Source organism: Pithys albifrons, chromosome 22 (assembly GCF_047495875.1).
Source record: "Pithys albifrons albifrons isolate INPA30051 chromosome 22, PitAlb_v1, whole genome shotgun sequence".
Taxonomy (NCBI): domain Eukaryota; kingdom Metazoa; phylum Chordata; class Aves; order Passeriformes; family Thamnophilidae; genus Pithys; species Pithys albifrons.
In genome coordinates, this window is record NC_092479.1 from 3,629,066 (window position 1) to 3,653,718 (window position 24,653).

At 55.9% G+C, this 24,653-nt stretch overlaps 4 protein-coding genes across 6 annotated transcripts in view; 2 read left to right on the top strand and 2 right to left on the bottom strand.

The window, feature by feature from the left end:
- The window catches only part of CAPZB (capping actin protein of muscle Z-line subunit beta), a 63,161-nt gene extending 54,852 nt beyond the window's left edge, over window positions 1-8,309 (top strand). The window contains exons 7-10 of one of the 2 annotated variants that reach the window (XM_071575545.1): window positions 3,568-3,633; window positions 3,951-4,027; window positions 5,130-5,241; window positions 7,444-7,530. In XM_071575545.1, the coding sequence (XP_071431646.1) occupies window positions 3,568-3,633; window positions 3,951-4,027; window positions 5,130-5,232 (246 nt within the window). In that variant the 3' untranslated portion in view covers window positions 5,233-5,241; window positions 7,444-7,530. Of the gene's footprint in view, window positions 1-3,567; window positions 3,634-3,950; window positions 4,028-5,129; window positions 5,242-7,443 lie in introns of both variants that reach the window. The other variant, XM_071575546.1, reaches the window with a different exon arrangement.
- A 1,212-nt stretch (window positions 8,310-9,521) lies between these two features.
- On the bottom strand, window positions 9,522-15,727 carry SLC66A1 (solute carrier family 66 member 1). 2 transcript variants are annotated; one of them, XM_071575547.1, is made up of 8 exons: window positions 15,211-15,727; window positions 14,043-14,236; window positions 13,330-13,459; window positions 12,645-12,732; window positions 11,482-11,633; window positions 10,649-10,741; window positions 10,124-10,309; window positions 9,522-9,828 (listed from the first exon to the last, which is right to left on the bottom strand). In XM_071575547.1, the coding sequence occupies exons 2-8, from the start codon at window positions 14,210-14,212 to the stop codon at window positions 9,730-9,732; spliced, it is 918 nt and encodes a 305-aa protein (XP_071431648.1). In that variant the 5' UTR covers window positions 14,213-14,236; window positions 15,211-15,727; the 3' UTR covers window positions 9,522-9,729. The 2 variants fall into 2 exon arrangements, with proteins under 2 accessions (XP_071431648.1, XP_071431649.1); XM_071575548.1 differs by lacking the exon at window positions 15,211-15,727 and having other exon boundaries at window positions 13,330-13,455; window positions 14,043-14,233.
- AKR7A2 (aldo-keto reductase family 7 member A2) lies at window positions 13,811-19,919 on the top strand. Its single transcript, XM_071575543.1, has 7 exons — window positions 13,811-15,722; window positions 16,760-16,947; window positions 17,456-17,560; window positions 18,095-18,191; window positions 18,290-18,389; window positions 18,694-18,823; window positions 19,397-19,919. The coding sequence occupies exons 1-7, from the start codon at window positions 15,518-15,520 to the stop codon at window positions 19,556-19,558; spliced, it is 987 nt and encodes a 328-aa protein (XP_071431644.1). The 5' UTR covers window positions 13,811-15,517; the 3' UTR covers window positions 19,559-19,919.
- Window positions 19,920-20,164: 245 nt separating this feature from the next.
- MRTO4 (MRT4 homolog, ribosome maturation factor) lies at window positions 20,165-24,599 on the bottom strand. The gene is made up of 8 exons (XM_071575549.1): window positions 24,538-24,599; window positions 24,057-24,115; window positions 22,773-22,876; window positions 22,603-22,684; window positions 22,240-22,307; window positions 21,753-21,904; window positions 20,671-20,747; window positions 20,165-20,485 (listed from the first exon to the last, which is right to left on the bottom strand). Exons 1-8 carry the CDS (start codon window positions 24,563-24,565, stop codon window positions 20,330-20,332), a joined length of 726 nt encoding a protein of 241 aa, XP_071431650.1. The 5' UTR covers window positions 24,566-24,599; the 3' UTR covers window positions 20,165-20,329.
- Window positions 24,600-24,653: the final 54 nt, after the last annotated feature.

Below are 24,653 nucleotides of genomic sequence, written 5' to 3' on the forward strand. Positions count from 1 at the left end.
ATGGAGAGGGGTGTTCCCTGGATGCAGGGGGGTGTTCCCTGGATGCAGGGGGGTGTTCCCTGGATGCAGGGGGGTGTTCCCTGGATGCAGGGGGGTGTTCCCTGGATGCAGGGGGGTGTTCCCTGGATGCAGAGGGATGTTCCCTGGATGGAGAGGGGTGTTCCCTGGATGGAGGGGGATGTTCCCTGGATGCAGGAGGGTGTTCCCTGGATGCAGAGGTGTATTCCCTGGATGCAGGGGGGTGTTCCCTGGATGCAGGAGGGTGTTCCCTGGATGCAGGGGGATGTTCCCTGGATGGAGAGGGATGTTTCCTGGATGGAGAGGGATGTTTCCTGGATGGAGAGGGAGTGTTCCCTGGATGGAGGGGGTTGTTCCCTGGATGGAGGGGGTTGTTCCCTGGATGGAGGGGGTTGTTCCCTGGATGCAGGAGGGTGTTCCCTGGATGCAGAGGTGTATTCCCTGGATGCAGGGGGGTGTTCCCTGGATGCAGGAGGGTGTTCCCTGGATGCAGGGGGATGTTCCCTGGATGGAGAGGGATGTTTCCTGGATGGAGAGGGATGTTTCCTGGATGGAGAGGGAGTGTTCCCTGGATGGAGGGGGTTGTTCCCTGGATGGAGGGGGTTGTTCCCTGGATGGAGGGGGTTGTTCCCTGGATGCAGGAGGGTGTTCCCTGGATGCAGGAGGGTGTTCCCTGGATGCAGGGGGGGTGTTCCTTGGATGCAGGGGAGTGTTCCCTGGATGCAGGAGGGGTGTTCCCTGGATGCAGGAGGGGTGTTCCTTGGATGCAGGGGAGTGTTCCCTGGATGCAGGAGGGTGTTCCCTGGATGGAGGGGGTTGTTCCCTGGATGGAGGGGGTTGTTCCCTGGATGCAGAGGTGTATTCCCTGGATGCAGGGGGGTGTTCCCTGGATGCAGGAGGGTGTTCCCTGGATGCAGGAGGGTGTTCCCTGGATGCAGGGGGATGTTCCCTGGATGGAGAGGGATGTTCCCTGGATGGAGAGGGATGTTTCCTGGATGGAGAGGGATGTTTCCTGGATGGAGAGGGAGTGTTCCCTGGATGCAGAGGGATGTTCCCTGGATGGAGGGGGTTGTTCCCTGGATGGAGGGGGATGTTCCCTGGATGCAGGAGGGTGTTCCCTGGATGCAGAGGTGTATTCCCTGGATGCAGGGGGGTGTTCCCTGGATGCAGGAGGGTGTTCCCTGGATGCAGGGGGATGTTCCCTGGATGGAGAGGGATGTTTCCTGGATGGAGAGGGATGTTTCCTGGATGGAGAGGGAGTGTTCCCTGGATGGAGGGGGTTGTTCCCTGGATGGAGGGGGTTGTTCCCTGGATGGAGGGGGTTGTTCCCTGGATGGAGGGGGTTGTTCCCTGGATGCAGGAGGGTGTTCCCTGGGTGCAGGGGATGTTCACTGGATGCAGGAGGGGTGTTCCTTGGATGCAGGGGGGTGTTCCCTGGATGCAGGAGGGGTGTTCCCTGGATGCAGGAGGGGTGTTCCTTGGATGCAGGGGAGTGTTCCCTGGATTCAGGAGGGTGTTCCCTGGATGGAGGGGGTTGTTCCCTGGATGGAGGGGGTTGTTCCCTGGATGCAGGAGGGTGTTCCCTGGATGGAGGGAGTTGTTCCCTGGATGCAGGAGGGTGTTCCCTGGGTGCAGGGGATGTTCCCTGGGTGCAGGGGATGTTCCCTGGCATCTCCTATGCTCAGCCATTGGGAGATGATCCATTCCCATCAAGTCCAGCTCTCATGTGCAGGCCCATCCCACCAACTTCCAGATGTTTTCCCACCAGTGGGATCTTCTGCTCCTCAAGCTGCCCCCCAGCAGCTGAGCAGTGCCCTGGGCAGTGTTTGGGAAGCAGAGGACAGCAGGGATGTGCCAGCCAGGGATTGTCTGGGGACTGTTTTCTCTTTCCCCTTTCTGTCACGAGGGTGGGCAGGCCCTGGCACAGGGTGGGCAGAGCAGCCGTGGCTGCCCCATCCCTGGAGTGTCCAATTCCAGGCTGGACAGGGCTTGGAGCTACCTGGGCTGGTGGGATGGTCCCTGCCCATGGCAGGGGGTGGGCTTTGAGGTCCTTTATGATCTCACAGTGGTTCAGTTGTATAATAGTTCAGAAGAAGAGGGGGTGGAAGAGCTGAGCACGTCTGGCCTGGGGCACTGGGGGCTGTGCAGCACCCCCAGGGCTGGGGTGGGTTTGGCTGTGCAGTTTGGGGCAGGGCCTGGGACACCTTTGGCTCTTTGGAGAGGACAGATCAGTGTAAGGGGAGGGCAGTCCCAGCTGGTTCCTGCAGCAGAGCTCACAACTCCCCTTACCTGCTCACAGCCTGGAGTGAGTGCTGGAGAGAGAGCCCAAACTTTGCCCTGCTGATACCCACTTAATTCCACATATTTTCCACCTGGAGCCTTCAGTCTGCCAGTCCCTGCCTGTGGCTCTGGGAGCTTTTGGCTCAAATGGCTGTTTGTGTTTCATTAAAGGGATTTTCACGTTGCTCTGTGGCCAGAACAGCTGTGGATGTGGTTGGTTCTTTGGAGCAAAGTGCAGAACGAGCTCCCCCTCTGTCCTTTCAGACACTTTCATGATGAAACAAAGTGTTTCTCCAACTTAAATTTCCCTCTTTGTGTTATTCCTCCAAATAACATTTACAGAAAGCCCAGAAAAGTGTTTTATTCCACTCCCCAAATGACCAACCAGGCACGGGGAGCTCAATATTCCCAGCAGAGGGAGTTTCCCTGGGAGCAGAGGGCTGGGAAGGGAGGCAGGGAAGGCAGGCAGTGGATCTGCAGCAGGAGAGACACCACAGAGCTGTGTCCGTGGGGTGGGACTGGGCTCAGCCTGGGGTTTGGCAGGTGGGGAGTGACAGTGGGATGTGGGGAGGTGTGACAGTGACAGTGGGAGGGTGGGAGTGACAGTGGGAAGGTGGAGTGACAGTGGGAGGGTGGAGAGTGACAGTGGGAAGGTGGCAGTGACAGTGGGAAGGTGGCAGTGACAGTGGGAAGGTGGCAGTGACAGTGGGAAGGTGGCAGTGACAGTGGGAGGGTGGGAGTGACAGTGGGAGGGTGGAGAGTGACAGTGGGAGGGTGGGAGTGACAGTGGGAGGGTGGGAGTGACAGTGGGAAGGTGGGAATGGCAGTGGGAAGGTGGGAATGGCAGTGGGAAGGTGGGAGTGACAGTGAGGAGTGACAGTGGGGTTTGAGGTGAAGGTGAGGAGAAAGGACCGTTTGGAAGGAGAGCTCTGAGCTGTTTCCTGCCATCACCCTCCTCCTGTGCAGCCCCTGATCCCTCCCCCTGCAGAGCTGCCAGCTGTCCACATGTCCCCTCTGCAGACCTGCAGCCCCTCATGGGGTGGGTGACAGTTTTACACCAGGGTCTTCTCCTGGTTCTTGTTTTTTTTGCCCTGTATTTGTGCCCCAACACCCACCCGTGTTTTCAGTGCCAGGAGTGTCTCAGCCCCTCCCTGGGCTGTTTGCACAGCAGGAGGGGTTTTGAGCCCCACTTCTCCCACCCTCCTGGTGCTGCCACACCCTCCCCTCAGATTTCCAGGTGTTTGATGGCTCTGTGTCTTCCCTTTGCAGATGGAGAAGGATGAGACTGTGAGTGACTCCTCTCCCCACATAGCCAACATCGGGCGCTTGGTAGAGGTGAGTGCCTCAGGGAATTCCAGAGGGAGGTTGGGCTGGGCTGGGATGCATTTTCCTCCTGTGCAGAATGTGGATAACTGGAGAGAAACTGCCCTCTCGTGGTTTAGAGAGACATCCACGGCCTGGAGTGGTTAAGTGGGAGGAGAGAACGGGAATAAAGCCTTTATTTCCTGGATTAGAGCAGAGAGGTTGGGCCAGAGGGTGTTTGGGGAGGATCTACACAGTGGGAACACACCAGGCTGGACCTGTGGGTGGGGCAAGTGCTGCACCATCCCTGGGAACAGCTGCTAAAGATCTGGTTTCTTGTCTTTTTCCAGGACATGGAAAACAAAATCAGAAGTACACTGAATGAGATCTATTTTGGAAAAACAAAGGACATCGTTAATGGACTGAGGTAAGGGATCTCCAGCTGGGAGAGGGACCCCCTTCCCATCCCTGTGGTTCCACCCCAGCCTTGGGCTGCTCCTGTTTCCCCTCCCGGTGCTTTGGAATGTTATTTGTTGTGTGGAGTTCAGGGGACACTTCACAGAAACCTGAGGCAACGTTTTAATCCCTTGTTCTTCCACCAGGAGGAAAACAGCCCAACTAACAACACTTGTATTTCAGGATTATTTTTCATTAGGGGTTTTATTCTTCACAGTCCTGCAAGTTGTACTAAAATTCTGACCTCTCTTCTGCTATTCTTAAGAACAGTCCCAGAATTAAGTTGTGATGTGAGTAGTTTGTGGTAATGAGACTTTGGTCTAATTCTGTCTTTTCTCTCCAAAACTGGTCAAAATAAAGTGCCCTGGAACAACAGAGCAAGAGAATAAATCCCCTGTGCCTTTCTGTAGGGAAACTGGGCTGTGCTTTTCAGGCCCTGCCCATTCCTGGCCAGGAGTTGGGCACACAAATCCCAAGCTGGTGGTTCTGCTGCTCACAGAGGAAAGCACAGAACGGAGGTGCTCCCAAATCACTTCCTTTGAGTGCAGAGAGATCTCCAGCAGGTGTGATAATGTGAACAAACAAATGGCCCACAGTGAGTGTCCTGCTGCTCTCCCAGCCTGAGATGTGGAAGAAGATGCAAAATGGTGCTAATTCAGTGTTTGTGCTGCACCACAGGCAGGGGCAGACACAGGATCTGTGAGAGCAGCTGCTCTGGGTCCTGTTCCACACCCAGCCTGGGTAAAGGCCCATTTCCCCTGTGCTGGGCAGGGTTTAGCCAGGAAACATTCCTTACCAGTCCAAGGGAACCTGTGATGGAGTCTTTTCCCCTGTGAACTGCCTTCAGCTGCTGTCACTGCCTCTCTCTGCTGTCTCCACTCCCTTGGGGAGTCCTGGCACCGTGGGCAGTGCTGGGGTGTGCCAGGAACACCTGGAGCCTTTCCCAGCTCCTCCCACCCTGTGTTCACACTCCTTCTTCCCTGGTGGTCTCCAGAATCCCAGCTCTGTGTTCCTGAGTTCTTCTGACTGTTCTTTTCCCTGTTTGCTCCCTGGTTTCCGACTGCTCTCTGTAGATCTATCGATGCTATTCCTGACAACCAAAAGTATAAGCAGTTGCAGAGGGAACTTTCTCAAGTGCTGACGCAGCGCCAGATCTACATCCAGCCTGATAACTGAGCACTGCAGGTACCCCTGGCTGCCCGTGGGGTGTGAGAGCAGCACTAAACAGGACTGACCCAGCCCAGCCCTGCATGGTGACGGGACAGAACTAACCCCTAATCCCCAGCGGTGCCACCCGCGGGTTGTGACTCAGAACTAAACGCTGGGGGTGCCACTCCCACTGGGGGTGCCCCCCTTGGAAGCCTCACACTTGGAATTGGGGCAGCACTGACCGCTCTGCACTCTGGCTTGGGAGCAGGGAAGGAGCACGTGGGAGTGGTGTTGGATTGTGCTGATTGGATCAGAAGCCCTGGGACTGTGTCCCGTGGGCAGCACTCCCAGGAGGGCACTCCCTGCACTCTTGAGTGTCCTCCCTGCAGGATGAAGTCTTGGGTAAAACAACCCCAGCTGGCACTTCCCACAAGTCAGAGCTCACTCACACTCACACTCTTTGCCTGATGGGTCTTGAACTCCCTTGGAGCTTGAAGCCCAAGCTCCTGAGCCATTCCCAGCCTCCCTTGGTTGTGCTCTGCACGAGGGTTTGTTCCTGTGCTCTGCTCTGGAGCTCTGACCCTGGAGGGCACTGGGCCGTGACTAACCTGGGCCACCTTAACCTCCCACTGCACCTCCTGGCCAGTTGCAGATGTTTGAAACACACTTTGCTGACAGAGGGAAACCTCACTGTGTGTTGATAATGGCCAAGAACCACTTCTGCAGCCTGTGACAAAGGCAAACATCAAATGTGTGTGTTTTTATTAAAGCAGCAGAAGTCTCCAGAGACAAGAGAATGGAAATACTGTTATAAAAGTGGCAGGAAAATATCCACCACAAAGAGCAACCTTGTTTACAGAGACAGCATCCAGGGAAAATAAGGCTTTGAATCCTACAATCCCAGACTGGCTTGGGTTGGAAGGGACCTTAAAGCTCCTGCAGTTCCAAGCCCTGCCATGGGCAGGGACACCTTCCATAGCCCAGGTCCTGAGTGCTGAAAAGGCTGTGAAATGAGGTTGAGGTGGGGAAATCTCCTGCCAAACTGGATCCTGCCACTTCTCTGTGGGAGCAACTCTGGAAAAGTCTGGTCTTATCATTCTGTCAATAATCACATTTAAGAGGGTCTGTTTTAAAAGTGGGAATTTCTTACTGTTCCATTGGAATCGGAGGTTCCTCCGTAGCCACCTCACAGGGCACTGATCCCAGAGCACTCCTGGAAACTGGAGCTTTTCCTCTGTACTTCTGTCCAAGGGGAACCTCTGCAATAATCTTGTGACAGTATCTCTGTTCTCCTTCAGCTGCTTTGATCTCTCAGTGCTTGGGGAAGGTACAAACCGAGGCAAATTTGAGCTCAGCAGCTCTGGCTGCTTTCCCAGCAGAGCAAACCCCGGGGGGAGTTCTGAGCTGCAGGAGGGGCAGGGGCTGCCCAGCCTGGCCCCTCTCCTGGGTGGAGGCTGCACTTTCCCTGGACTGAGGGCAGGAGCACTAACCCCTCGCTGTGGGACGCTGGGGTTCTGTAACACAGACTGGGGGAATCTCCTCCCAGCAGCTGGAGCTGCCTGGGGGAAGCCTTTGGTGCCGTCCTTGCTGAAGTGTTTTGGTTTGATGCCTCACCCGAGTGTCCATTGCCTTCTGCTCCCCGTGGTGCAGCAGGCAGGGCTGAGTGTCCCTGGGCTGAGGGGCCAAGTGTCCCTGGGCTGAGGGGCCGAGTGTCCCTGAGCTGAGGGGCTGTCCCTGGGCTGAGGGGCCGAGTGCCCCTGGGCTGAGGGGCCGAGTGCCCCTGGGCTGAGGGGCCGAGTGTCCCTGGGCTGAGGGGCCGAGTGTCCCTGGGCTGAGGGGCCGAGTGTCCCTGGGCTGAGGGGCCGAGTGTCCCTGGGCTGAGGGGCCGAGTGTCCCTGGGCTGAGGGGCCGAGTGTCCCTGAGCTGAGGGGCCGAGTGTCCCTGGGCTGAGGGGCCGAGTGTCCCTGGGCTGAGGGGCCGAGTGTCCCTGGGCTGAGGGGCCGAGTGTCCCTGGGCTGAGGGGCCGAGTGTCCCGGGGCTGAGGGGCCGAGTGTCCCGGGGCTGAGGGGCCGAGTGTCCCTGGGCTGAGGGGCCGAGTGTCCCTGGGCTGAGGGGCTGTCCCTGAGCTGAGAGGCCGAGTGTCCCTGGGCTGAGGGGCTGTCCCTCCCTCCGGCCTCCCAGCCAGGCCTGTCCCCAACCCCTCCCCTCCCTCTGACCCACCTCTCCTTCTCCCCGCAGGTCTGTGCAGACTTTTGCAGACAAATCAAAACAAGAAGCTCTTAAAAACGACCTGGTGGAGGCTTTGAAGAGAAAGCAGCAAAGTTAAAATGCTAACCAGCCATGCCATGCACTCGTTAGATTCCTTTGGTAGAGAACTCATCCCTGCCCTGCCCTTTTCTGTTCCGTCACGTCACGATCTGCATCCAATACTCTCCATGCAGCGCCATCCCCTCCCCATGAATAAAGCTGTACAAACTTTTTCAGTCTCTGAGGCCTACTTTGCACCACATTTTACTCTCCAGACTTAGCAATGTTTCTGTAGGAGCCCTCCATGTATTATTTTTTTCTCCCCCCACCCCTCTCCCACCCTCCCCCATTTATATGCATCACCACGGATCATTGTTTGTCTTTCCCTCCCTCCCCTCCTGCCTTTTGTTACATTGGTGTAAAAAATGTAAAACAAAAATTTATTAAATACTGTGGTGTGTGAAAGAGGAAGAACTGGAAAAAAAAAAAAGAAAAAAAAAGAGAAAAATAATCTATTCCACGTATGTTTGGGGGCTGGGCACGGGGCTGGCTGGTGGGAGGGAGGGAAGAGAGGGTGTTCCTTGGGATTGTCTGATGTGACTCACCCAGATGTGCAGGAGATGGTGATTTGGAGACCTGCTGAGAAGTTCTTCTTTCTTTTCTGGTTCCAAGGCGCTTTTCTGTCAATTTTTATGGAATGCAAAAGGGGTTTTTGTTTTGATTTTTTGGTTTTTTTTGTAAAGCTTAAATTGAATCTACATCTGATACTTGAGCCTCCATACTAAAAAATGGAAAAAAGAAAAAAAAGGAAAAAAAAAAGACTAAAACAATAAAAATAAAAAAATCCCAGGAAGAAGTATGTGTGTGGTTGGTGTCCTTTCTCCTCCCTTCCTTGCAGGGTCTTTTGGGGGCTGGTTTTTGTCTCACATCCAGAGGAGCTGAAATGTGTGTGATGCTCTCCAAGGGCCCTTTGAGGTGCTGGCATTGATGCTGTGCCACCCAGCAGTGTGGGGTGGGAGTGTTTGGAGGGGGGTTCCTGGGGGTGTCAGACACAGTCTGGGGGTCTGTGTGTCCAGATAGTGCTGCCCCCAGAGCTGCCCCTCTGGTCCCTGTGTCACCCAAAAGCCTCACCCACAACCCCCTCCTGACCCCCTTGGTGGGCAGAGGGACCTTGCACAGCTTTGGGTCTGGCTTTGGCTGTAACAAAACTTAATCCTGATGAAAATGGGAAAGAAAGAAACCCCTGCTGGGCTCTTCCTGTCCGTGGCCACTGGAGTTAACCTGTGGTGAAGCCAAGCCCGTGGACACTGTTGGCATTGCCCTGACTGATGTGCTCTGTTGGGCTTTCCAACGTGCCCCGTTTCACCCCCAGCCCCTGCAGTGGGCCCAGGGCTTGTCTGGGGCCCGTGGGCTGTGCCAGCTCCTGAGGGACAGGCTGGGGAGGGCAGCAGTGCCGGCCCCACAGCTGGGAGGGATCCCTGAAGGCAACACGCTGGGACTTGGTTGTTTTCTCTTGGTGTGCAGGGCCCTGAGAGGGGATAAATTCATCAGTGTTGGGCATAAACCCATCAGGTTGGGGATAAATTCATCAGTGATGGGAGGGCAGGACGGAAATCCAGCAGGAGCAGAGAGGCAGCTCTTCCATGGGTAACAGAGGTGGAGCAATTCCCTAAGGAATCCATGGAATTAAATCATGGGTGAGGCAAAAAATGAGAAGTCAGAGAAATAGGGATGTGAGACTCACTAGAACGCAGCAGAACTGCCAGGTGAACTGGCACAATGAAAACAGAGGCGGCACGTGGGGCAGGGGGTGTTTTATGGGCGGGCAGCCGCGCTAATTAAACAGGGGGTGTGGAACGAACCCTTCGTTGTGCTGCTCCGTACCCGCTCCGGGGCGGAGCTGTGGGGTCCGCGCGGTGCAGGGTCCCTGCAGGCCAGTCAGCCCCGTCCCCGCCCCACTCACGCTCCTCCCGTGTTTGTCAGCACCGGGAAGCTCCAGATCTCCCGCAGGGACACAGCAGCGACCGGGCTCGGCTGTGGGGCAGCAGAGCAGCAAAGAGCAACTGAGGTATCAAATAATTCCCTTTTATCCCACCAGCATCATTGGTATCAGAGGCACGAGTTCAAACAGCAGCATCCCCTGCCACGGTTTCAGCAGCACAAGGTGTCTGACCCCGCTGGCTCAGGTCCCCTTCTCCTGGAGCCACCAGGACGGAGGGTGTTAAGGCCACTTTCCTCCTCTGCATCCTCCTCCTCTCCCCCAGGCAGGTCCCTGTGTCAGCTCTCCAGGCTGTCTCCCTGCTCTGCAAGAAGGGCATCCCTCTCCTCGCGGGTCCCGGCTCTTCCTTTGCGATAGGCGAGGAACTGGAAGGAGATCTGGGCAGAGGTTAAGGCTGTTCACACGCCTGCGGGTGGATCTGTGCCCTCAGCTCCTCTCACCCCTCCCCAGGGGCTGTCTGTGCCAGCAGAGGAGCAAACAGGGCACTGCCAACACAGGCTGGAGCGTTTCAGCTGCTGCAACACCACAAATGGCTCACCTGCAGCACGTGGGTGAGCAACCCTGAGCAGCATCAGCCCCTTCTCCTGCCTGTCCCAGGACAGGAGGGCTCCCTGCAGGGCTCCCTCAGGTGGGATGTGGCCCCAGAGGGCAGTTTGGGCAAGCAAAGGATACAAGCACGTCGAGGGCAAGGACGCCCAGGCTGCCCACCAGCCAGGGCAGGTGGTGCAGGACGTAGTCACCCTCCCCTTGGCCTGGCTCAGGGTTCTTCAGCAGGACACTGAGGCCGTACAGGGAATTCCCCAACATCACCAGGGCAAACAGGGAGTAGGAGATCCCAGTGGTGGATTTCCTCTTGTACTGGGGAAAGAGGGGACAAGGAGAGCAGCTGGGGTGCAGCTCTCCTAAATAAAGTGGTATTAATCACCCCCTCCCCAAAAAAAGAGAAGAAAAAGGTGGTGACTCAATGCCAAGAGCCCTTTAGTTCCCCTTGTACTTGTCAGTGAAAGCAATACCCTCAAAATACTGGTAGGTTAAAGAGAAGGGAGAAAAATGAAGCAGGTTTTGGACCAGAAATACAGAAAACTAGTCCCTTATGGAATGATCAGAGTCCTGGGACCTCTGAGCAAAGAGGAGAAGGAAGATCCCCCCAGCCCCCTTGGGTGTGACATGCCAGGGGTGCCCAGGGTGGGCACTCACGTTGGTGTGGATCTGGGGCACTCTGGAGCAGAGGTACAGCACGGAGGACACGGAGCCGATGGTGAATCCAATGATCTCACTCCTGGTGAAAGGCTGGAAGGAAGAGGGGCAGGAGCAGCCCCTGGTTCTCAGACAGGCTCAGCACCCTCCCCGTGGCCCCAAGCCCCTCACCTGCCCAGCTCTCCATCCTGACAGTTCCTGTGCTAATTACAACTGGTAATTATGTTCCATTGCACCACAGGAAAATATGTTGTTTAGTTCAAGCTCTTATACTGGGAATTGGGTTTATTTCCATGGCTTGGAGAGGTCCTTTACTATTGCAGTGCAAAACTCTTCTGCAAACCTCCTTTACTGCAGCCAGTTGAGTCACCTTGCTGCACTTGCTTGGTGGCTTTTCAATAACAGATATATGTGGATAATTGGAAAAAAGAATAAAAGGGGAAAAGTCTCTCAACCTTCCTAAAACAGTCATTCTTTATGGCTGTGGCTTAATGTGAATGAATGTAGTTTAAATACCACATTTTTTTAGAGAATGTCCATCCTGTGCAGCTTCCTGAAATAATGTCTATTTGCAAACAGGAAATGTTAAGTTTGCAGGAACTTCAGCAGGCCCTGAAATCCTGCAGCAAACTGTCCCTGAATTCTGGAGCTGCCTTGGAAGTTCTCTTTCCAGTGTCACCTTCCAAAAACTTAAAACCCTGCAGAACAATTTGCTCCTAAAAGAGGAACAGAGAGGTCCCCAAGCCCAAAATATGTGGTGTTTTTGGGACTGCTGGGTGGGATCCCACCGGGATCACCTGCATCCCATCACCCAGATTTAGGAACTGGCTCACCTTTGCTCCAGGATCATCCACGTGAACTGAGAGCAGAGACCTCCCCCTGAAGGGCCCTGGGCCCTCAGTGCTGGTGCTGCTGCCCACGAGGGAGAGAGTTGTCACCATCCCCATGGAGAGGAACACAAAGGCTGCATTGATCGGGGCAGTGACTGCAGGGAACCAAGGACAGCCTGGTTAGGGAGAATCCCACCAACCCCAACAGCCTCAGGGGTGCCAGGAACCCTCCCTGGATAAAGAAACCTCCCTTATCTCCACCTCACCCAGGGAGTGGGTAAGGCTGCTGTGGGGGATTTATCTCCCAGTGATGTGGTCAGTTTGTACCTTATCAGACAGGAAACTGCTCCTATCTTGGTTTCTTTGGGTTTAGGGCTCTTAAAAATCACCCCCCAGAGGATTTCACTGTGTTATCTCACAACAGCCATGCTCAAATCCATGCCAGAGCAAGCCCTGCCTCAGCTTACCTATTCAGTAATTATTTAGTGATTATATTCAGTAAACGAGCTGTCCACCTTAACAAAACTACACAGCTGATGGACCAAATATTAAATATTAAACCAAATATTGGTTTCATAAGTTTACATGTCTTGAGTAAGTTGAAGTTGTCCCTGTCCCAAGGTGCCTGTTTGGAGCTTAGAAAGCTGCAGTGCTGGAAAATGGATTTGCTGTTTCCTCTGCCTGTCTAAACCTTGTAAGGACTCCTCAGGTTCCCTTTTCACTCCAGTTGAACAGGGAGGAACTTCCCCATCACGGCAGGGCTGGAGATCTGACCCTGAAACAGTCAGAAAACTTCCCCCTTTCCCTTCCAGTCCTGCCCAAGTCAGGAGTTCTGTGTTTTCCAGCTCTGAGGTGGAGTTACCACCTCTCAGTGGGTTAACGCTTTATTTCTCTGCCCAGTGTGGCTCACAGGGGTTTGTTTTCAGCCTGGACACCGTGTGGGGATTTGCAGGGTCTGCAGAAGCCCCAGGCACAGCCTGTAGCTATCTGTTGGCTTTGGCTTTCCTGGGGGCTCAAATTACCCAAGGGAAAACAACCAGCAAGAATTGATGTGTCTGCAAAGCCTCCCTGCCCCTGGAATGTCCCCGGGGATTCCCTGCAGACAGGGACAAGCCATCCCAGACATGATCCCAAGGGAGCACAGACCCCCTCATGCCCCAACTCACCCCTGCCACCCCTGTTCTTCACCCTGTAGTAGCAGTAGAGCGACAGCATCACCAGGTCGGCCAGCACGTAGTAAATGGCCGTGTAAACCTGCGGGGGGAGCCGGGGGTGAGGCTGGGATGAGTCCTGGGAGGGAATGGGGAGCACTGGGAGAGAATGGGGAGCGCTGGGAGGGAATGGGGAGCGCTGGGAGGGAATGGGGAGCTCCGTGAGGGAATGGGGAGCACTGGGAGGAAATGGGGAGCGCTGGGAGGAAATGGGGTGCGCTGGGAGGGAAGGGAGAGCTCCGGGAGGGAATGGGGAGCTCCGGGAGGGAATGGGGAGCTCCGGGAGGGAAGGGGGAGCTCCGGGAGGGAAGGGAGAGCTCCAGGAGAGCTCTGGGAGAGAAGGGAGAGCCCCGGGAGAGAAGGGAGCAACTCCAGAGGGGGAAGAAGGGAGCAACTCCAGGGGGAAAGAGGGAGCATCCCTGGGAGAGAAGGGAACAGCCCCAAGTGGAGAGAAGGAAGCATCCCTAGGGGGGAACAAGGGAGCAGCCCCACCGGAGGAGAAGGAAACATCCCTGGGCGGGGTAAAAGGGAGCATCCCAGGCTGTTCGCCTCCCAGTGCTGGATTAAGCAGCTCCCAGCCCATCCCTCCTCCCGGGAGTTGGGGACGTTGGAAAGCCAGCCCAGCTCCAGGGATCAGTACCTGCAGGGGCAGCTGATCAGCCAGGAAGGATCCAATGAGGTTCAGGAGGTCTCCTCCCAACCAGCCCAGCAGGAAATATATGGAGAGAGCCCGGTCCATGATGCCCGTTTTGCAGGCTTGGTAGAACTGCCTGCAGAGAATCGGGCAGAGACACAAACACAGCCCCTGGCTGGTTCAGCACTGCCTGGGAACCATCCCCAGCGTTCCCTGATGATCCCAAAGCACTCAGGGGAGGGAAAGCAGGGATTGCCCCTAGCACAGCCATGTGCTCCCCTGCAAATTGGTCCCAGTTAGAACTCCTGAGCCTCACTGGTGCTCGCTGGGCTGAGGCAGGATGGAGAAAGGAGAAGCCTCAGTTGCAGGATCCTCCCCTCTGGTTACGAAATAACCAAGACAGAGCATGACTCCCACACCCCCTCTGCCATGCTTGTCTCAGCACTTCCAAGAAGCCCAGAGCTCCTGGAAACATTCCATCCCCACGTAGGACCTGCCCTGGCCACATTGCAGTTGGCTTACGTGGGATATTCCTGCTGCCAAGCTCAGCAACAACACCACCACAACAGCCAAGACTTTGGGGCTGTGCTGCCTGCCCCTCTCCTGCTGCTAATCCCAAATTTTCCAAGCTTTTGAGGGGTGGATTTAACAGTTCAGGTGCCTGGTGCTCACAGGTCAGTTTTTGCTGTCCCAGGGCCGGGATTTGGGGTGACACTCACGGGAAGGAGGCGGCGGCGAAGCAGAAGATGGAGACCAGCCCCAGGATGACACTGGAGGTGTCCCAGCCGTCCTGGGCACACTCGTGGAACACGTCCATGATCCAGCGGGAGCCGTTGGGACACTCGGAGAGATTCCCAAAGGGGACACCCCCCCAGCGATGAGCAGCCATGGAGAGGAACGTCCTGCAGGGAAGCTGGTGGGGAGAGGGGAATAGTGGGGGAAAAGAAATGAATAATGTGGGAAAAGAAATGAATAGTGCCAGGGAAACACAGATGTGGAGGAGAAACAGGGCTGGGGCTCCTCTGGGAGCAGCTGGAAACCTCATGTTGGGAAAAGGATCCTTCGTGGATAATATGTATTTATGGGAATTAATTTTGCAGCCCTTGGATGAGATGGGAGGGAAAGTTGTTGGACCAGGAGGGTTTGGCCTCAAAGGAGAAAAAGGAAAGAAGGAATAAAGGAGAAGAAATGAGATGGGGGGAAAAGGGAGAAGAAAAAAAAAGGAAAGGAAAAAAGAAGTGAAAAAAGAAGAGAAAAAGAAGTGAAAAATAAGAGAAAAAAGATGGGAAAAGGAAAAGGAAAAGAAGGGGGAAAAAGAAGGGGGAAAAGTGGAAAAAACCAAAAACCCCTGAAAAATATGTAAAAAGAGGTGAAAAAGAAAAGGAAGAGAAGGAGTGAAAAGAGAAAAAAGAAGGAAAAACGAGGAAAAAAGGAGGAAAAAGGAAGAAGAAAAAAGAAGAAAAGAGAAGAAGAAAAGAGAAGAAGAAAAGAGAAGAAGAAAAGAGAAGAAGAAAAGAGAAGAAAAGAAGAAAAGAAAAGAAGAAAAGAAGAAAAGAAAAGAAGAAAAGAGAAGAAAAGAAGAAAAGAGAAGAAAAGAGAAGAAGAAAAGAAGAAAAGAGAAGAAGAGAAGAAGAAAAGAGAAGAAGAGAAGAAGAACAGAGAAGAAAAGAGAAGAAGGAAGAAGAAAAGAGAAGAAGGAAGAAGAGAAAGAAACAACGGAAAGGAAAAAAGTAAGAAAGAAGGAAAAAGAAGAAATAAGAAGAAAGAAAAGAGAAGGAAAATAGGGGAAAAAAAGAAAAACACCGAAAGCAACACAAGCAAAAGTAAGACAAAAGGGGGAAAAGGACAAATAACAAACAGCACTACAAGCAGCGACCCCGCACTCACCTGAGCTCCGTGCGCTCCTTCACTTTATTTTCCCCCAAAGTCACTTTTCCGACCCCGGCACTCGCCGCTCTCCTTGCCGGGACCCGCCGCCTTCCCGTGACAGCCCTGAGGTAATTTTTCCCACAAACGCGCTGCTTTCCCACACAGCCCTTCTCTCCACGGCCTGCTCTTCCCCACCGCCCTGTTTTTTCCCCTCAAATCCGGTGTTTCTTTACCCAAACTCGGTGTTTTTTCGCCCAAACGCGGCTGTTCCCCGGCCCGGCGGGCGGGGCGGGCCCGGCCCGCGCATGCGCAGCGCGGGAGGGCCATGGCGGGCATGGCGGGCATGGCGCGGCCCGCGGTGGTGCTGGGCACGATGGAGATGGGCCGGCGGGCAGGGCCCGAGGCCAGCGCGGAGCTGCTCCGCGCCTTCCTGCGCCGCCGGCACCGCCTGCTCGACACCGCCTTCATGTACGCGGGCGGAGAGTCCGAGCGCATCCTGGGCGCGCTGCTGCAGGGAGGCACCGAGCCCGGTATGGCTGAGGGAGGGACGGGGTGCCCTGAGGGGAAGGGGCGCCCTCGGGGCTTGTTGGCTGAGGACGAAGGGCTGCCCTGAGGGGAAGGGTTTGCCCTGAGGGGAAGGGTTTGCCCTGAGGAGAAGGGGCTGCCCTGAGGGAAAGGGGCTGCCCTGAGGGGAAGGATTTACCCTGAGGAGAAGGGGCTGCCCTGAGGGGAAGGGTTTGCCCTGCGAAGAAGGGTTTGCCCTGAGGAGAGGGGGCTGCCCTGAGGAGAAGGGGCTGCCCTGAGGAGAAGAGTCTTCCCAGAGGACATGGGGCTGCCCTAAGGAGAAGGTTTTGCCCTGAGAAAATGGGGCTGCCCTGAGAAAAAAAGTCTTCTTGAGGAAAAGGGTCTTCCCTGCCAGGCTTGACACTGCCCCTGAGGAGAAGGGATTTGCTTCAGGACTCATTCCCTGAGGAGAAAGGACTTCTCTGTCAGGCTGACACTGTCCCTGAGGAGAAGGGACTTCCCCAGGACTCACTCCCTGAGGACAAATGTCTTCCCAGCCAGGCAGACACTGCCCCTGAGGAGGAAGGATTTCCCTGGGCCCATTCCCTAAGGAGAAGGGTCTTCCCTGAGGGGAAGGTACTCCCTGAGGAGAAGGGACTTGCCTCAGGACTTATTCCCTGAGAAGGGCTTTCCCTGCCAGGCTGACTCCATCCCTGAGAACAAGGACCTTCTGCAGGGTCATTCCTTGAGGTGTTCCCTGCAAGGCTGAGTCCCTCCTTGAGCAAATGGGACTTCCTCCAGGCCCATTCCCATGGGATAAGGGTTTTCCCTGCCAGGCTGATGGCATGCCTGAAGGGAAGAGACTGCCCAGACCCTGAGGAGAAGCTTTTCCCTCTCCAGGGCAGACCCCCAGTCCCTGTGGAGAAGTCTCCCATGCCAGGCTGATGTGGTTCCCGAGGAGAGGAACCTTCCCTGAAACACCTCACACTCTTGGTTACGTCCCTAATCCCTATTTTCCTCCTAAAGGTGGAAATTCCTTGCTCATTCCTTCTTTCCCTGCCAGTGGAAGTGGCCACCAAGGCCAACCCGTGGGATGGGAAGACGCTGAGGCCGGAGAGCGTGCGCTCCCAGCTGGACACGTCCCTGGAGAGGCTGAGGAGGACGAGTGTGGAGCTGTTCTACCTGCACGCCCCCGACCACGGCACGCCGGTGGAGGAGACCCTGCGAGCCTGCAATGAGCTGCACAAGGAGGTGGAGTGGAGAGGCCAACCTGGGCAATTCCCTCCTTCCCACCACTGTTCCTTACACCAGGGCTGGTTCTGTGCCCACTGCAGTTTGTGCAACACTCAGAAGAGGAGACAGAGCCCAGGGCAGGGCCGAGTGGGGCTGCTCTGTTGGTGCTCACGTGGTGCACTTTGTTCCCAAAAGCTCTTGGAAGTGTTGGAACATCTGAACTTTGCTTCCAGCCCTGTTAACTGACTGGGTTAGGATCAGTGCTGGTAATGGGTGAAGGATTCCTGAATTGCATTCATCTAATAGGCCATTTAAATTAGAGGGTGTGAGTTCCAAATGAACAGAAAATGGAAAATATTTTTGTCAGACCTTAATAATTTATAGTCTGTTGGAAAAGGTGGACAGGGATGAGCACTCTGGACTAAAATTTGATGACTCCTTTTCAGTCCCCACATCTTGCACTGTCTGGATCCAAATGAACATTGAATAAACATTGGAACTGAATTTCCCTTTTATTCCTCTGCAGGGAAAGTTTAAAGAACTTGGTCTGTCAAACTATGCGGCGTGGGAGGTGGCAGAAATCTGCACCATCTGCAAGTACAACAACTGGGTGATGCCAACTGTGTACCAGGTGAGGTGTTGCTGTGGGGAAATACCTCAGATTTGGGGTCCTCACATCTCATACTAACCTCCAGAGGAGGAATCTGCTGCAGTCAGTCTGGGAAGTTGGAATCGTTGAGGTTGGAGAAGATCTCTGAGGTCATTGAGTCCAACCTGTGACCAATCCCCACCTTGTCACCCTGCCCAGAGCACTGAGTGCCATGTCCAGTCATTCCTTGGACACCTCCAGGGGTGGGGACTCCACCACCTCCCTGTGCAGCCCCTTCCAGTGCCTGCCCACCCTTTCCACGTCCTTTCAGGACACACAGGATCAGGAAGCTGAGGGAGGTCACTCTCAGAAACCCCTCAGTGCGTGTTTGTTGCTGGAATCAGCCAACTTAAATCTGTGGATGACTTGCAATCCTTCAGCAAGTCTGTTCCTAAAGAAATCACCCCTTGTGTGACCTGAAGCCTCCCTTCTGGACAGGGATTGCCAGGGGAGGGTGGGGCAGGGCCGGTGCAGTGCCCTGGGCTGGTGTTTGAACTGTCCCCCCCCTCGGTGCAGGGCATGTACAACGCGACCACGCGCCAGGTGGAGGCCGAGCTCTTCCCCTGCCTGAGGCACTTTGGGCTGCGCTTCTACGCCTACAACCCCCTGGCAGGTACAGCAGGGGCCAAGGCCAGGCCTGGGGAGCAATCCCAGGGAAAGGGGGGCTGTGCAGAGCCAGCCCAGCCCTAAACCTGCCCCTGCTCTTTGCAGGAGGGCTCCTGACTGGCAAGTACAAGTACGAGGACAAAGACACGCGCCAGCCCACGGGCAGATTTTTTGGGAATGACTGGGCTCAGGCCTACAGGGACAGGTATGTTTGGAGCTGCCAGACCCAGGAGTGGCTGCATTGAAGAACCACACTAATCATCAGCTGAGAGGAAGGAGAATTGACCAGAGCTTGTGCAGGGATTACGTCAGCACACATGGCTGGGGCTGTGGCATGTGACAGCTCTGCAGGGTGGTTTTCAGGCTCAGCTTCCCCATGACTTGCAGGGGACATTGCAGAAGTCCTCAGTGATCATAAAGAATTGTATGAAGCCTCCTTTCTGTTGGAATGTACATCCACCCCTCACCAGAGGTCTCAGGGGCAGTAAGAGTGATTTCTTTTCATGCAGGTACTGGAAAAAACACAATTTTGAAGGAATTGCCCTAATAGAAAAGGCTCTGAAAGAGGCTTATGGCTCCAACCCACCCAGCCTGGCCTCGGCCGCGCTGCGCTGGCTCTACAACCACTCCAAACTGCAGGTGAGAGCTCAGCCTGGCCATGCCCACCAGCCTGGGCAGAGCTGCCAGGGCTGGGCAGCTGTCCTGGCACACAAACAGGGACATGGCAGTGTAGTTATCCTTTAATCTGTGTATCCCGTGGGATTGTGGCATTCCCAAGTGAGTATTGCCATATGGACTCTGCCAGGCTGCTCAAGGGAGTGTCCCCCATGGGATCCTGGGTGCTCAGGACTGGGAGAAGTGGAAGGTTTTCAGTGCTCATTACTGGGGTCTTGGCTTCCCACCCACTCAGCTTTTCCTTGGACTAGGAAACCACTGGTTATATTCCCCATCCCCTCAAACGTTCCTGTAGCCCCTCCTAAAGTAGGATTTGGAAACTTTTGAATCATAGAATCGATTGGGTTGGAAAAGACCTCGGAGATCATCGAGTCCAACCCTTGAGGAGTTCCCATGACTTGGAGGTGTCCTGGCCTTGTGACCAGAACCTTGTGGTGTCATTGTCTACATCCTGGATGTCCTTTAGTGGAAATCCATAAGCCTGGGAGGCAAACCAGGTTTCTTTTGGGACCAGCAGCACCTCGTATCTCTTCCCAGGGTTCCCTTGGAGACGCAGTGATCATTGGGATGTCCAACATGGAGCAGCTGGAGCAGAACCTGACCTACAGCGAGGAGGGGCCGCTGCTCCCGGCCGTGCTGGAGGCCTTTGATGCCGCCTGGAACATGAGTGCCCACGACTGCCCCAACTACTTCCGTTAGGGATCAGGGACAGCCCGCTGGCACCGTGGGCTGGGAGCAGAGCACAGGGCTCTGGAAGCTCCCAAGAGGGGCTCCCACCCTGCCCTTTGATCCACCTGCAAATGGGGTGAGACTTTTTCCTGAATTAATGAAGCTTTGTAGGATCCCCCACTGTCGTGCTGGGCTGTGCCTTAGTCGTTCCTCCCAGCCCTTCAACTCCCCCCAACACTAATTAAAGCTGCAGTTGATCAGGAAAATGAACATGTTGATGGGGTGATTAAAGCCCCAGGTCTGCTTTAATGTGAAATCTTAAATAATTATGCACAAGAATAAAACCTAACACAGTTAAAACTGTAACCTGGCTGGCAGCACTTGGTGACTTGGAATGCCAGGATGGTTTGGGTTGGAAGGGACCTTAAAGCTCATCTTGTTCCACCCCCCTGGGAAAAAATTCCAGGGATTGAGCTAAATATCATCTGGTATAGAATAACCCTCAGCATCTTCCCCACTCTGCTACATCATAGATGCATTAAATTGACACCCTTTCTGCCCAGTTTTCACATCTGAGGTGGAATTTCCTCAGACCTCAGGATACACAAACAGTAACAGGCAGCAGCAACGACCCTCTCAAGTTTTGTATAGAGATTTATATATATAAAAAAAAGCATAGTTAGGTATTTTTTTACAAAGAGCATATTTGAGCTGATCATCCTTGTCCAGGTGCAAACAGGGAGGGGAAACATCCTCCTCTTTTTGTCTCTAAAACAGAGCAGAGCTGCCAGGTCCACACTGCTAGTCCTCATTGCTGTCATCATTGTCATCCTCCTCCTCTTCTTCCTCCTCCTCCTGTGTTGTGCCTCCCACAAGCTTCTGGAAGTCTCCTGTCTCAGAATTCCACACGAATTTGATGGTGACTTTAAACTCTGCCATCTCGTAACCGAAGAGTTTCTGGGGGAGGACACAAATCTGTCACTGCTGCTTTAACTGTCCCTGTGTCCAGCCCAGCAAAACAGCCCAGACCACTTCAGGTGGGAAGTGCAGCAAAGCAGGAGCCAAAATTACTTCTGCAGAGTTTCAGGGGTTGCATTAATGAATTACTTTGTGTCAGAAAGCAGAGCTGTTGTGTTACTCACCAGGACACGGGCCTGTTCCGGGGTGAGAACATCCCCCTCCTTGCACACTTCATAATCCGAGAGCAGCGTCACCACCCCTGCAGGAACAGACTCCTTATCCAGGCTCCCAGGAACTGGGCACCCCCTGGAATGTGGATGCAGAGCCCGGAATCCCTCCAAGACCACCCCTTGGAGCTTCCCATACAATATTAGTGCACCCCAAGGAGCTGGAAGAGATCAGCTCTAAACCCCCACATCCTTCTGAATGGCTCAGTCCCAGCTGCTTCCACTGGAAAGGGACAGTTATCCTGGGAAAGCTGGTTGGTTGCCTCATCCTTTGACACAAGTTTGGGAGGAACAGCACAAGAAGGACATGAGGAGTTCCAGCCTCATCCCAACAAGAACACTGTCCATCAGATTTTTCCAGATCTGTATTTAACATTCTCCTTTAAGAGACCTTCCCTGCTCAGGCAGACCTGGGGCTGCCCTTCCCAGCTGCCCCATTCCAGCTGCCTCATCCCAGCTGTCCCATTCCACCTGCCCCTTTTCAGCTGCCCCATTCCAGCTGCCCCATTCCAGCTGCCCCCTCCCAGCTGTCCCATTCCACCTGCCCCTTTTCAGCTGCCCCTTTTCAGCTGCCCCTTTTCAGCTGCCCCTTTCCAGCTGCCCCTTTCCAGCTTTCCTTCCTAGCTGCCCTTTCCCAGTTCCACCTTTCCAGCTGCCCCTTCCCAGTTCCTCCTTTCCAGTTGCCCCTCCCAGCTGCCCCTTCCCAGTTCCTCCATCCCACCTGCCCCTTTCCAGCTGTCCCCTCCCACCTGCTCCATCCCACCTGCCCCTCCCACCTGCTCCATCCCACCTGCCCCTTTCCACCTGCCCCATCCCACCTGCCCCATCCCACCTGCCCCTCCCACCTGCCCCATCCCACCTGCCCCTTTCCACCTGCCCCATCCCACCTGCCCCATCCCACCTGCCCCTCCCACCTGCCCCTTTCCACCTGCCCCATCCCACCTGCCCCATCCCACCTGCCCCTCCCACCTGCCCCATCCCACCTGCTCCATCCCACCTGCCCCATCCCACCTGCCCCTCCCACCTGCCCCACATACCCTTTTTCAGCGCCGTGGGCAGCCCCAGCTGGCGCAGCTGTGGCTCCATGGAATGTGGGAACTGCTCCAGGGGCCCCGTGTCCAGGCTCACCCCATACGGCGCCTTGTTCCCAGCACGGGCAAAGTCCATCTCTCGGAATTTGGAGAACCAGCTGGGACAGGGAATGAGTTTCAGCCTCCCTTGGCTACAGCCCACCCCAAATTCTTGTGTTGCCCAGGGAAGCTGTGGCTGCCCCATCCCTGGAGTGTCCAAGGCCAGGTTGGAGCAACCTGGGACAGTGGGAGGTGACTCTGCCCACAGGGGTGGGATGGGATGGTCTTTAAGGTCCCTTCCAACCCAAACCATTCCTGTTGCAGGGATGGCTGAGAAAGATGAGTGGAGAAGGTCCCTGAGACCATCCCTGTTTTAAGGGAGCACCAGGGAGTGAAATGGTTCTGGGAAGTGAAATAGGTGGGAACAAAAAGGCTGTGCCAGACGGGTACTCACTCATCCACCTCGTCCCTGCTGCGGTTGGTGAAGAGGAGCCCGACCTCCCCCCTCAGGTGTTTGCTGACCTGGAAGAAAAGGAGCATCCATAGGGATTGGGCAGCACCAGGGACTGACCTGCAAGGCGAGTCCTGCACAGCTGTGAAATCTCTGCTATAACCACAGGGATGGATTCACTCAAAACATTCACAGGATGATGTTCTGGGATGTCACTCCACAACGTGGAATTGAAGGCATTGCAGGGGTTGGAGCAGGGATGGAATGCTGGGGGTGGAGAGCAGAGCACGAGGCTGTGGGAGCACAGGGAAGGTCCTGCCCACCCTGCCAGGTGGAGCTTTAGGACAGCAGAGCCCCCCAGCCCACCTTGTGCAGGTTCTCCTTGTACTCGCTGCTCGGCTCCCGGCCCAGCGCCACCATCATCACCTTGTTCTTCCCGAAGAAGATCCTGGAGCAGGAGGAGGGGGATGTCAGCCCTGGGGGCTCACAGCCCTTGGGAATGTCCCCTCCTTTCCAGCCACCCCTCCCGTGCCCACCTGCTGTGTTTCCAGGCGTTCCTGACGTCCTTGAGCTTGTTGTTCCTCATGTTGGCCACCGAGAACACGAAGATGTACTTGTAGGTGTCCACACAGCGCCGGAGCTGTGGGACAGGGATGGGGATGGGGATGGGGACGGGAAATGGGGATGGGGAAATGGGGATGGGGAAATGGGGATGGGGAAATGGGAATGGGGACGGGGACGGGGATGGGGACGGGGATGGGGACGGGGATGGGGACGGGGATGGGGACAGGGAAATGGGGATGGGAACGGGGACGGGGATGGGGACAGGGATGGGGAACAGGGGATGGGGATGGGGACGGGAATGGGGATGGGGACGGGAATGGGGATGGGGACGGGAATGGGGATGGGGATGGGGACAGGGATGGGGACAGGGAAATGGGGATGGGAACGGGGATGGGGATGGGGACAGGGAAATGGGGATGGGGACAGGGAAATGGGGATGGGGACAGGGATGGGGACAGGGAAATGGGGATGGGGATGGGGACGGGGATGGGGAACAGGGGATGGGGACAGGGATGGGGATGGGGAACAGGGGATGGGGACAGGGATGGGGATGGGGAACAGGGGATGGGGACAGGGATGGGGAACAGGGGATGGGGACAGGGATGGGGATGGGGAACAGGGGATGGGGACAGGGATGGGGAACAGGGGATGGGGACAGGGATGGGGATGGGGAACAGGGGATGGGGACAGGGATGGGGAACAGGGGATGGGGACGGGGATGGGGACAGGGATGGGGATGGGGACGGGGATGGGGACAGGGATGGGGAACAGGGATGGGGACAGGGATGGGGATGGGGACGGGGATGGGGACAGGGAAATGGGGATGGGGATGGGGACAGGGACGGGGATGGGCACAGGGATGGGGACAGGGATGGGGATGGGGATGGGGAAATGGGGATGGGAATGGGGACGGGGACGGGAACGGGGATGGGGATGGGGATGGGGACTGGGACGGGGATGGGGACTGGGACGGGGATGGGGAACAGGGGACGGGGACGGGGAACAGGGGACGGGGATGGGGAACAGGGGACGGGGATGGGGACGGGGATGGGAATGGGGATGGGGACTGGGACGGGGATGGGGATGGGGACAGGGACGGGGATGGGCACAGGGATGGGGACAGGGATGGGGACAGGGGATGGGGACGGGGATGGGGACGGGGACAGGGGATGGGGATGGTACAGGAATTGGGATGGGGACAGGGACAGGGGATGGGGACGGGGACAGGGGACTCTCAAGTCCCGGGTCGGCCTCACCTCAGTGATCAGCGCCTGTTTGGCCTCCAGCCCCTTCCGGGGCGTCCTGGTCAGGGAGACTGTGGAGAGCAGAGACAGAGTGAGAGTGGGTGGGATGGGGGAAAGGGAGAGGGACCGAGAAGGGGATGGGCACAAGGGCGGGAAGGGGCAAGAGGATGGGAAGGGAATGAAGGACTGACAAGGGGATACAGAATGGGGATGAAGGGTGGGGAAGGACATATAGGACGGTGAAGGACATGAGGATGAGGAAAGGCACATAGGATGGGGAAAGGGATGGGAAAGGAGATTGGCACGAGGATGGGAATGGACACGGGGACGAGAAGGGGATGAAGGCTGGAGCTGGAGCCGGGGCAAGGGCAGGGTACAGCCATGGGGAAAGGTCCGGCCCCGGTCCCCGTCTCGGCCCGGTCCCGTCCCTGATCCCTTCCTGTTCCCGTCCCCATTCCCTTCCCGTTCCCGTCCCCGTTCCCGCCGCTCTCACCCTTTCGGTCCCGCCGGGACTTGGGCATGGCTGCCCCGTGCTCCGAGGCCCCCTCGGCGGCGCGCGGGCTGCCGGGAGCGGCCGGGGCTGCCCAGCGCGGTGCCTGCGCGCTGCTC